This window comes from Lonchura striata, chromosome 1, assembly GCF_050655825.1.
Source record: "Lonchura striata isolate lonStrDom1 chromosome 1, ASM5065582v1, whole genome shotgun sequence".
Classification (NCBI taxonomy): domain Eukaryota; kingdom Metazoa; phylum Chordata; class Aves; order Passeriformes; family Estrildidae; genus Lonchura; species Lonchura striata.
This window is the reverse complement of record NC_140703.1, coordinates 112,134,800-112,147,910: the sequence shown is the minus strand read 5'-3', so window position 1 is coordinate 112,147,910 and position 13,111 is coordinate 112,134,800. Positions and strand designations below refer to the sequence as shown.

General features: G+C 44.7%; 2 protein-coding genes across 5 annotated transcripts in view; one reads left to right on the top strand and one right to left on the bottom strand.

Annotated features, from left to right (window-relative positions):
- The window catches only part of LOC110474874 (amine oxidase [flavin-containing] B), a 50,205-nt gene extending 47,874 nt beyond the window's left edge, over positions 1-2,331 (top strand). The window contains exon 16 of the mRNA XM_021538643.3: positions 834-2,331. The gene's annotated coding sequence lies outside the window, so the exon portion shown is untranslated. The remainder of the gene's footprint in view (positions 1-833) is intronic.
- Positions 2,332-11,236: 8,905 nt separating this feature from the next.
- The window catches only part of LOC110474872 (amine oxidase [flavin-containing] A), a 34,280-nt gene continuing 32,405 nt past the window's right edge, over positions 11,237-13,111 (bottom strand). For all 4 annotated transcript variants that reach the window (XM_085586074.1, XM_021538642.4, XM_085586084.1 and 1 more), the window contains 2 exons: positions 13,010-13,072; positions 11,237-12,552 (listed from right to left, as the gene is read on the bottom strand). In XM_085586074.1, the coding sequence (XP_085442200.1) occupies positions 12,397-12,552; positions 13,010-13,072 (219 nt within the window). In that variant the 3' untranslated portion in view covers positions 11,237-12,396. The remainder of the gene's footprint in view (positions 12,553-13,009; positions 13,073-13,111) is intronic.

The window sequence follows — 13,111 nt, the reverse complement described above, 5'->3', positions numbered from 1 at the left end:
GCTCTAATTTGCTGGGACATTTGCCTACTGCAGAGAGCTTCTACGTGGCTTTCTCTCCCTGTGATTTATTTACTACATGAATTAGGAACTGAAAGCTGAATGGGAAGTTCAGAGCTTTGGCAACTCACACAATTCTCAGGCCAGAAATAAACACAGGAACCTAAATTTGGGAAGACATTTTTGAAGTCCTGGCCCCAATATTTGTAAGTGGTAGACAGTGAATACATACGTTAAATATAAAGAGCTGCTGCATTTGCAGATGATTTTTCTGCCAAAACTGTTTGGAATTCAGGTCCTGCTTCTGCCCTAGAAATATTCCACATTCTCTAACCAGGAGAAAATTCATTAAACTAATGAGGATAAATCAGTTTTATTCACATCCAAAATGTATTTGTCTCTTGTTTTCTCCTGAACCTGGCAGAAGTTTCTCCCAGTTTAACAAGATCATGTTGTGTGCCACAGGGGGAGAAATTCCAATCAAAACCAGAAATTAGGTAGTTAAAACTGAACTGAACCATAATTTAAGATTTTCATGAGATTAGCCAATTAAAATAAAAAAAAAAAAACTGAAACGTTTCTGTACTTATAAACCTTTCTTATTCTTAATTTCAATGCAAAAGAAGAATGGAAAAAAAAAATAAAGCAATCCCACAAAGCATTTCTCATCTTATTCTGCCACAACTAAAATAGGTGAGACAGGGATTTATTCAAATAATTTATTAAAAATAAATTTGGATTCCCTGAGATTTCTAATCAAATCTGGTTGGAGCTGGGAGGTCTGAATTGTGACATTTGCATTAACAAATCTAAAATCTCTGTCTTCTTCCTTGCAGACTGCCAAACCTTTTGGAAAACTCTCTCTGTCTTTACAGCCGTGTCTTGCTATGATTGTGCTGTGGACCTTACCACAACTATGGGATTAAAAAAGGATTTGCCACTGTTTTCTCAACATTTCCACACAAAAGAAATATGTGGCACCTTGTGTACATGAGGGAATTGACAAATGGAGGTAGAGAATCAAGCTGCTTCCCTATGGGTAGAGGGAACTGTTAGCACTGGCTTACATTTTGGAAATTGAAATTCATGCCAGCCCTTTGAAGAGAGGAATGAAGTCTGTTTTAATGGATAACCAGTCGTGCTGTATTCTTAATTTATTAACACAGTTGATGAGAAAACTGCTATCATGAAAGTTCCAAGAGTTTACCAGCTTTGTAAAATGTACTATAGAAACAACCATGGAAATAATTGTATTTGTCCATTACAAACTGAACTGTGTTACCTTGCATATTTTGTAATGCTCATAAGAGTTTACAAAAAAAAAAAAAAATTACTTTATTGTACACTGTTCTGATAGCCACTGTACATTGCAAGGAATGATGGGTCATGACATAAAAATCTGTGTTAACCAAAGTCCTTGAAATCTAATTGTATAAAGTACTCAACAATAACAAGGATGTGAACAATCTGAGGCAGCCCCCTTATCTTCCCTTTAATTTGTGCATTTTTTCCCCAGTGCAGCTCTTGATTCCAAATAGCATATCTTCTCTCAATATGAAGGCATTAATCAAGTATTTAAATTCCTTCCTGAGCATTGTCCATCACTGGAACCCATGGCCTGGACAAGAAATTATGGGGCTTAAAGAAATCTTTCTATATCCACAGTGGGACTGTTGTTTCACTGAAGTAGGCTTTACAGATGTGCAGAAATTTTCAGATTTTTTTTTTCCGCTTTTTTTAAGACATGAAAAAGTAATATTTTTGAGGAAGAAGGAATTAGGGAGTCAAGATTAAATAACAGACCTGCCACTGCTCTTGGGCAAGAAGCAAACCCCTTCAAATCACAGGTAACATTCACAAATAAACCTGACCTATGTTCAAACGAACTAACGTTCCCTCTCCTGTCTCCACCACCTTAAGATCACCCTGATCTTCTTTCTGTTGAAGAGAAGAGTGTAAAAATGAGACAGCCAAAGCAGCCTGACTTTCCAAGTGTCTCTCCAGTGAATTCGTTTAGGCGTTGTCGTAGACTGCCGCTTATAGCGTGTCTGCTGTGGTCCTGTGCAGGTCAGTGCTCAGTGGTGCCTGCCTCTGTGTTTTGGGAAAAAAAAATAAATTAAAAAGAGTGACTTCACTTTGCAGGAATATATATGCTGTGTGTGTGATGAATTTGTGCCTTTTATAACTGTAGCATTTTCTAAAGTGCCTCTGTGGTGACTGTCTCCCTTGGTTTCCCCCTTCAGCTCTCTTTTAAATAGGCTCTGCAGATATTTTTATCTGACAGCTGTGAAATTTTTTTAACCTTAATTAGAATCAATAAATATTGTCATGTCACATGTGTTGTTTAAGGCTTTTCTTTTGTGGAAGCCCCTTTTGACTTGGTTGTCGTGGTATTATTTACTGAAACAGCATTTTTCATTTCTCACTGAAACCTGTGAGGTAACTTCAGCTTTTCTTAGTAAAGAAAACTCTATAAAAAAAAAAGGAGAGTATAAAAGAAAAAAACACAAACTCACCCAAGCAACCCCCCAAAACAGTGCAAAAAAACCCCACTCAACCCCTTAAATACACAACTAAAAAAATCAAACCACATTTGGTAGTAGTATAGATGACCAACTCTCTTACACTCAAGAATTAGTTTTTACTATTATAGGGCAGGTGGCTCAAACTGAACATAAGAAACAGACCTTGTAACAAATATGTCATGTAAACATAAAAACCCTAGAAGAAAAGAGGGACGAAAATCACTTAATTCACCCACTAGCTCAGTGTCAGTGCTAGTGAGATAATGGAACTGAAGATCAAATTTGCTCCAGGGAAGGGACCTGTGTTGCACAAAACTCTTGGCCATGAATACTGGAAAAAGTGTAACCATCCATGTGAAAAACATCTGAAGTGTTCAGTGCTCTTTGTATAGGCTTAACTTTCAGCATTACAAGTCATAAAGGAGCACAAATACAATGAAAGCAAACACCCTCAACTAATCCTTCCCACACTCTAAAGCATCTGTCCCCTAAGAAACGTGTCAAAACCAGCAATGCATTTCACAGCCCTCAAAGCAGCCAGCTAGTGGTTATGCCTCTAAAACACTGCTGCTGTGTGGGTTTGTGTGGCCTGGTTTTGGAAGCAGAGGGGCTACGGGGGTGGTTTCTCTGAGAAGCTTCTGGAAGCTTCCCCCATGTCCAGCAGATCCAATCCCTGACAGCTCCAGGATGGAGCTGCTCCTGGCCAGGGCTGGGCTGGTTAGAAAAGGTGGTAACGCCTCTGGGGTAACAAATGTAAGAAGGAAAAAAAGCTATGGTGCAGATGTGACTGCAGGCAGAGGAGAGCAGGGTGGGAATGTGTGAGAGGAAGAGCCCTGCAGACACCAAGGTCAGAGCAGAGAGGGGCAGGAGCTGCTCCAGGGGCTGGAGCTGGGATTCCTGCAGCCCATGGTGAGACCCTGGTGATGCAGCTGTGCCCCTGCAGCCCAGGGGGCACAGGGATGTAGAGATCACCTGCAGCCCGTGGAGGAGAGCCAAAATGGAGCAGGGGATGCTGAGAGGAAGCTGGGAACCCATGGGAGGCCCATGGAGAGAGGAGCCCACCCTGGAGCAGGTTTCCTGGCAGGACTTGTGACCCTGTGGGGGACCCACATTGGAGCAGGCTGTGCCTGCAGGACTGACCCCATGGAACTGTGGCCATGTTGGAGCAATTTATGGAGAACTGTTGGCTGTGGGATGGACTCACAGTGCAGAAGTTCATGGAGAAATGTCTCCCGTGGGAGGGGTCCCACACTGGAGCAGGGGAAGGACTCCTCTCCCTGGGCAGTGGCAGGAGCAGTGTGTGATGAACTGACCACAACCCCATCCCCATCTCTCTGTGCCACGGGGGGAGGAGGGAGAGCTGGGAAGGAGGGAGGGATGGAAGTTGTTCTTACAATTTATTTGTACTTCTCATTATCCTGCTCTGATTTTGTTGCTAATAAATTCAGATAATATCCCCAAGCTCAGGCTGTTTCCCCATGAGTGATCTCTCCCTGTCCTATCTTGACTCATGAACCATTTGTTAGATTTTCTCTCCTTTGTCCACCTGAGGAGGGGAGTGACAGAGTGGCTTTGGTGGCTGTCTGGCATCCAGTCAGGGTCAAGCCACCACAGGGTTTTTGGGGCTGAAACCCGGGATCATGAGGATTTTGAGATAAGGATGGTAACTGGGGGAGTTTAGGCAAAACACGGACTGAACAATGTTAGAGAGTAAATGTTCATGGTGATTTTTTGCTGTAATTGTGGTGAAGGCACAAGGGGTGGATTTTGTGTGAATTGCCAATTTTTGTTCTGTGTTTTAATAATGTTATTTTGATTTCAGTGTGGGGAATTTTTCTTTGGTTTTGTTGATGTGAGTGCGGGTTGTGTGATGGATGTGGATTTTAATGATAATTCTTAAGTAGTTCAATATGTGATTCACAGAAGTGAGGAGTGGAAAGTGGAGTCAATTTGACCTACCTTTCTAACTCTTTGTTCAGACATCCTGGAGCATCCCAGAGGACATAACTGAAATGGTATTATTATTAATTTAGTTATTTACAAAGCTTAAATGTGCATTTCAAAGATACTGTGTCAGCCAAGGGGTTCTTCATTATTTCCATCAGTCCAGCATACAGAAAATTAATGTGGACAGATTAAGACAGAAGAAATCCATTTTGTTTAACATCTATAAAAGATACAATTGTGATTTCCCAAGAAACCAATTAGAAATCCCACACATTGTTTAGAAGAGGATAGGATATTTGTGCTAATTATTTGGCTAAATCAAGTAAAACTCAGTGTTACTTCAAGAGCTGAGGATAATTTTTTCTTCTCGTATTGTGTAATTATACCAATTGCTCATCTGGAGCAGATCCCAAAGTGTTGGAGGGACTGATGAGTTTTGCCTTTTGGCTCAAGACAGGATAAATTCTCCCTGAGCCTGTGGAATTACCTCAGAAAAAAAAAAAAAAAAAAAAATCCAAGAATGATAGGCCTCAGATGGTAGAACCAAAGTACAGTTTGGTATCTGCTGGAAAAAAGACCCATTTTTTCTCAGGTTGGTCCTGCTCTGTGGTGTGAGTGTGGAAGGGGGCTCCTCATCCTCATCTGCAGTTTGAAGCCATGCAGGTACTGTGGGACTTTGTCCATGCAGGAGGGATGGATGGGATTTTGAAAGTCAGTTATTGGATGGAATTTCCTTGCATCTCACTTTTCCTGCAAAGAGCATGTATTTACCCACTTACAGGACAACTCATGAGCCAAAACTCAGCTGCTTTGTGCCTCTCAGACATTCGAGGCACCTTGTTCAGCCTCCAGCTGCTGGCCCAGAAGGAGGCAGCTCTTCCAGAGCCCCAAGGGAAGCATGTCCTCAACCAGCCCTGCCCTGTGGCACAGATGATCTTTGGGTACCAAACTAGGCAGCTTCTGCCAACTGCTGATGGCAATTAGGCACTTTTTGGGGCATTGAAGAGATGCACCAGGAATGATGAGGGCTCTGTGAATTTAACACATTGCATGTTAATAGGTAGCTGCACATATTAATACACAACCGTCCTTTACTCAGGCAGGCTACAGATGAATTTGTTTATCACTGGAAACAGAGTCATGATATTCCAGTCATAATATTAGCAGAGTCTGCTAGAAAAGCCTTCAGTTAGCAGCTGAGTGCCAAGATAAGCTATAAAAAAATACACCTGAGTAAGAGGCTTTGTAAGTTGATTTTAGTGTGCATGATTTGTACAGCCAGTAGCAATAAGCTATTCTGAAGCAAGGCTAGAAAAAGCTCAAAAAATAATTAAAAAAATAATCATAAAATAGTTTGGGTTGGTGGGGATGTAGAAAGGGGATCTTTCTAGGTCGCCTGGTCCAAACCCTCTGCCATGGGCGGGGACATTTTCAACTCAATCAGGGTGCTCAGAGCCACATCCAGCCTGGCCTTGAACATTTCCAGGAATGGGTTATGTACAACTTCTCTGAGCAACCAGTTCCCTTGTTTCACCCTATATCTAATCTAAATCTACCTTCTTTTAGCATTAACCCCATTGTTCTATCACAACAAACCCTGCTAAGAAGTCCCTTTCCAGCCCTTTTAGGTACTGCAAAGTTCTCTGAAGGTCTCCCCAGAGCCTTCTCTTCCCCAGGCTGAACAGCCCCAGCTCTCTCACTCTGTTCTTACAGGGGAGGTGCCCCAGTCCTGTCATCAGCTCAGTGACCCTCCCCTGGGCCCAATCCAGCAGGTCCATGTCTTTCCTGCTGTCAAAATACCTGTGAAACACACTCTGCTTCATCCTCTGGGGCACTACCCAGTGCCATGCTGGCTCATCCTGGTTCTCCATTCTTCCTGGCACTGCTGAAAGAGGCAAACCAAGTTGTTTTGAGTCCAAGCTGGTCTCATCCTGTGTTTTGACAGAAGGTGAGATGCTGTTTCTAATTTAAAAGCAAAAGGTATTAACTTTCTTCTAGGACTGCTTTTTTTGCTCTGTGCACAGTGAGTTTTCTGATAGCAATGTTTCTAATCTTTTCTTAGCAGAACAGTCTTAACAAAATAATCCATATCCATCCAGCTCCATTTACTCTGACATCTACAGGCTCTGTAGACTCCTTCCCACCACCCCTCCAGCTTTGTGGGGGAGAAAAATCCTCATCCAAATCTAAGGGATCCATTCATCTGACCTACAGCAGAAAGGGGCTGAGCAAGCACAGACCAGCCTCATCTGCCCAAGGGCATAATGTCACTGAACTTCAACAGCATCTTTGAGAGGGGGAGTGTCTTTGAGTCCCATTCCCCTGCAGCAGCAGAGACTCCAAGAAGCACTTGAGGAAGTGGTACCCAGCAGAAACCCCAGCCTTTGGATGATTTGGTTTGTCAAGTGGCTCTGTTTGCCCCACTGCCTGCTGGGATTTAACACTGCACTTGAATATGCTCTGGTGCTTGGCTGGCAGGGAGCAGGGGAAAGGAAACATATCAATAATTCACTGAGGCATCCTTGTCAGCCCTCAGGCTGTGCCCACTTTGCATATGCTCCAAGCTGTAAGAAAACACTTTGCACAGCAGTGTTGCATTTAGCAAAAATTACATTATAATTTCAGATGTAGAAACTTCTATTCCAGGTCTGAGGCAGGGAGGTGTCCCATTGGGCTGTGCAGTCATTATCTTAAACAATTGAAATGCATGCTTGTACTTCATCAAAATCAAGGGAAGGCATTACTCCAGCCTCTACTTGCCAATTCAGTCCAAAGTGGAGCAAGACTATTTAACTAAATTAGAAACTATATTATTTCCCAATAATTCTTTATGAGATGGAGTTTGGCCAGAGCAATTTTTCAGAATGTGCATATTTGAGCCAGCACCTCTATCCATCTCTGCAAAGCAAATTGCCCCCACAGAAACTCCTTTCTTTGAGAAGGGGAATGCCTAGGTGCATTTAGGATCTGTGCTCACACTTTTCTTGCAGCTCCTTTATGCTGCCAAGCAGGAGGCAGGACTGGAGGTGCCCTTTGGAGGAAGTTTTGCAGTGCTGGCAGGGGCTTGGTGCCTTGGCCATTTCACTGCCCTGATTTCTGCCAGGGACTGGCCAGGGCCAGGAGGCAGAGGCTGCAGGGATGGAGCCTCTCCTTGTCTGCTTCCTCCAGTGTGGCACATCAGAGCTTGGAGATGGGGGAGAACTTATGCCTAAAGCTGGGGACTTGCATCATTTTCCTTTAGTGTGCTTCTCTTCCAGAGTTCAGCAAGAAGGGTGAGCACCAGTACAGAAGTTCCCAGAGAGACCTTTCTGCACACCAAAGTGTGAAGCTCCTGACACATATTTTTTTGGGAGGTGATAAAATACTGCTATGAGGTAGGCCAGAAGATGACAGCCTTAATTTCAGCCTGTGCCATGCAGCTGGCTTGCTTCAGCTCAGCTGTCTGCAGCTGATGTCTGCTGACAGAAGTCATCCTCCAATGCCAGCCTCTGCCTTTTGGAATTCAGCCAGGTGTCCTGGATTTAACCAAGGTTTTGATTAAAATGATGGTGCTCAGGCTATAATCCAAGGAGTTTTCAAGTGAGTGATCTGGTCATGGAAATCCAAATGCCAACACAAGCAATAATTACATCCTTTGCCTAATTTTCAATCTCATCTCAAGTGGCAGCTGCCCTCTTGTCCTGTGAGTGGCAAGTATATTTTATAAAGAAGAACTGTAGGAAAATACAGATGGCAAAGGGAATCTGTCTTATATTTTCTTGTGCTTGGTAAGGTTAGAGACAGTGCAAATTCATGCCCCTGTCTAATCTGGTCATTATAGGCCAGGGAACACCACATCCCTGGGACTCTGGAAAAACAGATGTGTGGCTTGAAGGCACTGCTGATCTCCTCTGGCATCCAGCAAGGTGCCAGCACCACTGCAAAAACTCCCCTCTCATCTGTAATGGGCTCTTGCTTGGGATACTTTTATACCTGCTCCTTCCTGTCCTGGGTTATTCTGTCGCTGTTATGTAAGATGAGTCAAAAAATAAAACCAAAACAAAGAGAGCAAGGAACAGGGAACAGAACCTGGAAAGCCAAGCACTACAAATAAAGAGCAGAATAGGAACTGCAGCTGGAGCCTGAAGCATTTGCTGCCAAGTGCAAGAGCTGAGTGAGAAAAGAAAAAGTTACAGTTCACTCACAAAGAGCACATTTGATTTCCCCTCCTGGATTTTCACCAAGATGAAGTTTCCTTTCTCTGTGTGTGTGTGAAAAGTGACTGTTGCAGGGGACAAAAAGCCCACAAGGAAGAGAACTGACATGTTTCACAGTAGAGGACTCTCTGGTTTGTCTGTTTTTCTGTGTTTGGAGCTGGGAGCTGAACTCTGTGCAGAGCACAAAACCAGTCCCCAGCTTGACCCCAGCATAGTTCTGGCTGAGGAAAGCCCTTGCTGTCAGGCATCAGAACCTGGTCAGTGGGATGTGGGAACCAGCTGGTGGGAAAGCTGGATGTTGAGATGTGTCAGACTGTGCTGGCACATCACCCTGGCTGGTATTTTTGTTCAAATACATAATGCTAATTTTGCCAGTAGCTGGGGAGTATGTTTGATCCTAGGAAAAGAGATCAAGTACAAACCTGGGGGCTGAATCAAATATTAATTGAAAAGTATTGCTGGTGAAGGACTAGCAAAGAGACCAAGTGAAGACAGCAACCTCTTGCTTCCCCAGAATGGATTTTCACAATAGTAATAGAAAGGAAGGGACCATAAATAACAGGTTGGAGGGGACCTTAAAGACCATCCCATTCCAATTCCCTTTGATTAAAAATGAGTTGCCTGGGGCTCCATCCAGGGAAACCTTGAATACTTCCAGGAATGGGGCATGCCCCAGTTCCCTGGGCATCCTGTCCCTCAGCATTTTGAGGCTGGATGTACCTATTTGGCAACCTGGGTGTGTTTGGTCAGACCTCCCCCTTGTCCCACACAAGGAGCATGACTGGAAGGCCACTGTGTCCCTGGGGGATATCTACGTTCACTGCCCCAAAACATGGAGCCCCTGCAACCTGGCACTGCTTCCTTGGGGTGGTGGCCCTTTCCCAGACCTGTCACACAGTGGTTCCCAGCCAGAGGGGTTTGTTTTGTCAGTTCCCATGCCAGGAGGTTGAAGGCTGGGCAGGTAATGAGGGAAGGAAAGCCTTCCTAGGCTGATGGTGCTAAAAATAACCCAGTGGCTCTTCTCCTGCACCTCCTGCCCACCCAGCTCCTGCTGACCCAGCAGCCCATCCTGTTTCAGGGTCCCTGTCCCCATGGGATGGTTGATGTCACCCTTTGCAGGCAGGAGCTGCAGCCAAGGGGAGTGGGCCAGAAAGGAGGAGGGAGAGTCTCACAGGAGTGTTTTTCCATCCCCAGGGCTTGGGCAAAGCTGCTGTACTATCTGTAAGCAAACCCAGTAACGTGATTAAAAAGAGGCAGATCTTCTCATATGTATCACCCTCACTTGCTTATTTTGGACTGCCTGATCTATGTGCTCAGTGGTGTTTCTTATTTCACTGCTACTATGGAGCATTATGGGTGATTTTTCTCCTTCTGCCAGTGCTTGCTCTGGTCTTTGTTTTACTTCCAGCAGCCCTTTCACCTAAGGTTTTCCCATTTCCCAAGGGTGTCAATGCAATTTAGTTCCCACACTAGTGCTGCAGGATTTGGTGTGGACCTCAGCCTCTCCCATCTCACCCTGTATTCAAAGAGGACAGAACATTTCCCACTTCTGCCAAGGGAGTGCAAAGTTCTTCCTCCAAAAACTGGGGCACTGAGCACCTCTGGTTAGGGAAGGTGTCCAAAGGCATTCCCACTCCCCAGCCTGGGAGAGGGCTCTGCTTGGCCCTCAAAAGAAATAGCTGCTTCTTCCTGGTGCTTAATCCTCACAGCTTTAATATCAGCAGCAGCTCACTGGGGAGTTGTCAGTGGTAATAAACTCAGTCCCATTCTGTTTCAAAATTGTTTTAAGAAAGATGCCTGGCTGTTTAATATTTAAGCTAAATGTTTAATGTTTAAACAGGGAAATTGGTCTGATTGTCAGAAAGGGCATTAAAGCAGGATGGGAACTGGCCTATAATCTCTGACAAATGCTGCCCTTTCTCTGCACCAGCCTGGTGCCTGGGAGCTGCAGGAGTTTCAGAAATGCCAATTTTAATCAATCTCTCTCATTTCACTTGCTGCCTGCCAATCCCACAGCAGTGAGACGTGCCTTTTCCTGGGAAAGGGGCAACATTGTGCCTGGCCCTGTTTAACAGTCTGAGATGAATTCAGCTGAATTGCACTGGTATTTCAAACCCCAAACTAATTTCAAAAGAAATGTGTACAGATAAGCTGAAAAGTGAAGCTGGACAGTGTTGGCTCATGGGTGCATTGCAGATGATTTGGGGTTCCTTTTGTACAGAAGTTCTGATGTTAAGTCTAAAGTAAGCCTGAAAATGAATGGTTCTAAGTGCTACAAATGCACCTATGGATAAATAAATTATTTTTGAACCGGTACAGGCAGTATTTTTCAGGTGGTGGCAATGTGCCCCTGGGGGAAGTGTGTGGCAGTGTAGAACTGTTTCACACCACAAAAGGCTCATCAGCAGCCTGTGCTCCCTCCCTGAGGAGGCACTGTGGCTGTGCCAGGCTGCATGCACAGGATATTCCTTGTGCACAGGAATCCCTGCTCAGCAAGGGCTGGAGCTGGGGAGAGGACATTCCTCGAGCCAACCAGCAATTCATGTAACTCACAAAAAAACAAGCAAGACAGAATCTGAAGAAAAGTTTATAAGAAGATCAAGGTCTCAGGACTATTGAAAGGCACATTTCACCCATGTTGAACGACAGCTGAGTTCATGGACATGTACAACACTCAAAATTCATGGCAAAAAGACCATATAATGATGCTACATTGTGAAACATACATTCCAGACTTCAGTAAAACACTAAAGTGATTATTTTTAAGTGTATCATGTACATAATAAGAGCGGAACAGGCAGATGCATCCAGTTATTGTAATTAACAAGGCAGTAATTCGAGCCTCAAATACATTTCTCCTTATTAGAAGAAGGGGCTACAGATTAGCAGCAAAATGAGGGGCAGCAAATGGACAGGGAATCAAGAAGCTGCTGCCATTTGGAAAATAACAGCCAGCACCTGCTGCATGTCAGGGGAATTCAACTTTGCTAATTCGTTTTACTGTGCTGCCACAGCACAAGGCTGGGCTGGCTGGATGCTCTCAGGGCAGGCACCCTGCAGAGCAGATGTGCACAGATGTTTCCTTGGCAGTGGGCAGGATGAAGTCCAGCCATGTCTCCTCTCTCCCTGTTCAGTGATTCGTGCTAATTACCTCCTTTCATCCAGCTCGGGGTTAAGTTTCACGTTGCGATGATTAATAATTAATCAAATGCATTTGAAAATTAATTTGGCAATTCTACCACTGATTGGCATGCTAATCTCTTCTGTGCAATGGGGATGGTAAGGGAACAACCTTGGATGTTCTGAGCTGCTGACTGCGGGGAATGCATGAGGGTATTTACTATCTTGTGTGGTAAAAAATAAAACACTGAGCGGAAACAAAAGCGTTCTCTGAGACCTCTTTGCAACTCAGTAAAGGTGCGATCTGCATTTTGCCTTGCCTGTATTAGGTAAGGTAATATATGCATGATGGTATCATTGATATTATCAAGTCCAATAAAAAAAAAAAAAGGACAAATTTGAAGAATGCCCCCACAGTTGATTTATTTCTGTTTAGCTGGTAGCAACTGCAGTAGATTCGATGCGTTAATTATGGGACGAAAAAGAAAAATCACAAGGAGAATAACTTTTGCTCCTTCCAGCTGTCCATGCCACTTGTCTCCAAAATAACACTCATCTGGTGAAAGGGGAGGAGAGGGGGTGTGCAGCTCCCACTGGGCGCGTGTTCCCCTCTAGTTTGGGGTGACAAGTCCCTTTCTACAGACGAAGAGCCCGGCGGCAGCCACGGAGGTGAGACACAGGGTGCAGCTCAGCAGGCACAGCAGCCCCGGCGCCGAGGGCAGGTTCCTCTCCCAGAAGGTGCTGGGGAATGGTCGGGCTGGGACATCCTGGGGGAGAGAGGAGATGTGACTCCACAGCAGAGAGGTGGCAATTCCCCCCGCGAGGCTGGGGAGGTCACAACTGTTTCCCAAGGTTGTGCAGGGAAGAAGAGTCATGGCTGTGAGATCTTTCTGCCATCCTGAACAGCCAGTGGATGGTGAAGATGGAATTACTTGTGGCTGGGATGAGGTTCTATTTGGCTTTCAACCATGGCCTAGGGCTGGGCAGAATTAGGCTGCATTTTCAGTCTCCCAGGCTTTGAGATCAGTGTGCTTGGCTCTTAGGCATCCACACTTCAGACATGAGTGACAATATTCCTTGAACAAGTCACAAAAATTAATGCCATCAGCATGTGAGGTGGCCAAAGGCTTGCCTGGGAGCAGGGTGCACAGGAATCCCTGAAACAGGGACACACCTGACTGGGGGGTCTGTGCCTGACTGAGTGACAGTGATGCTCTGGTTTACCTTTGACTCTGGCTCTGGCATCCAAATTTCACTCTTGGAGATCTTCCCCATACTGTGCAGTACCTAGAAGAAAAAATTATTTGTACCACATGAAAAAATTAT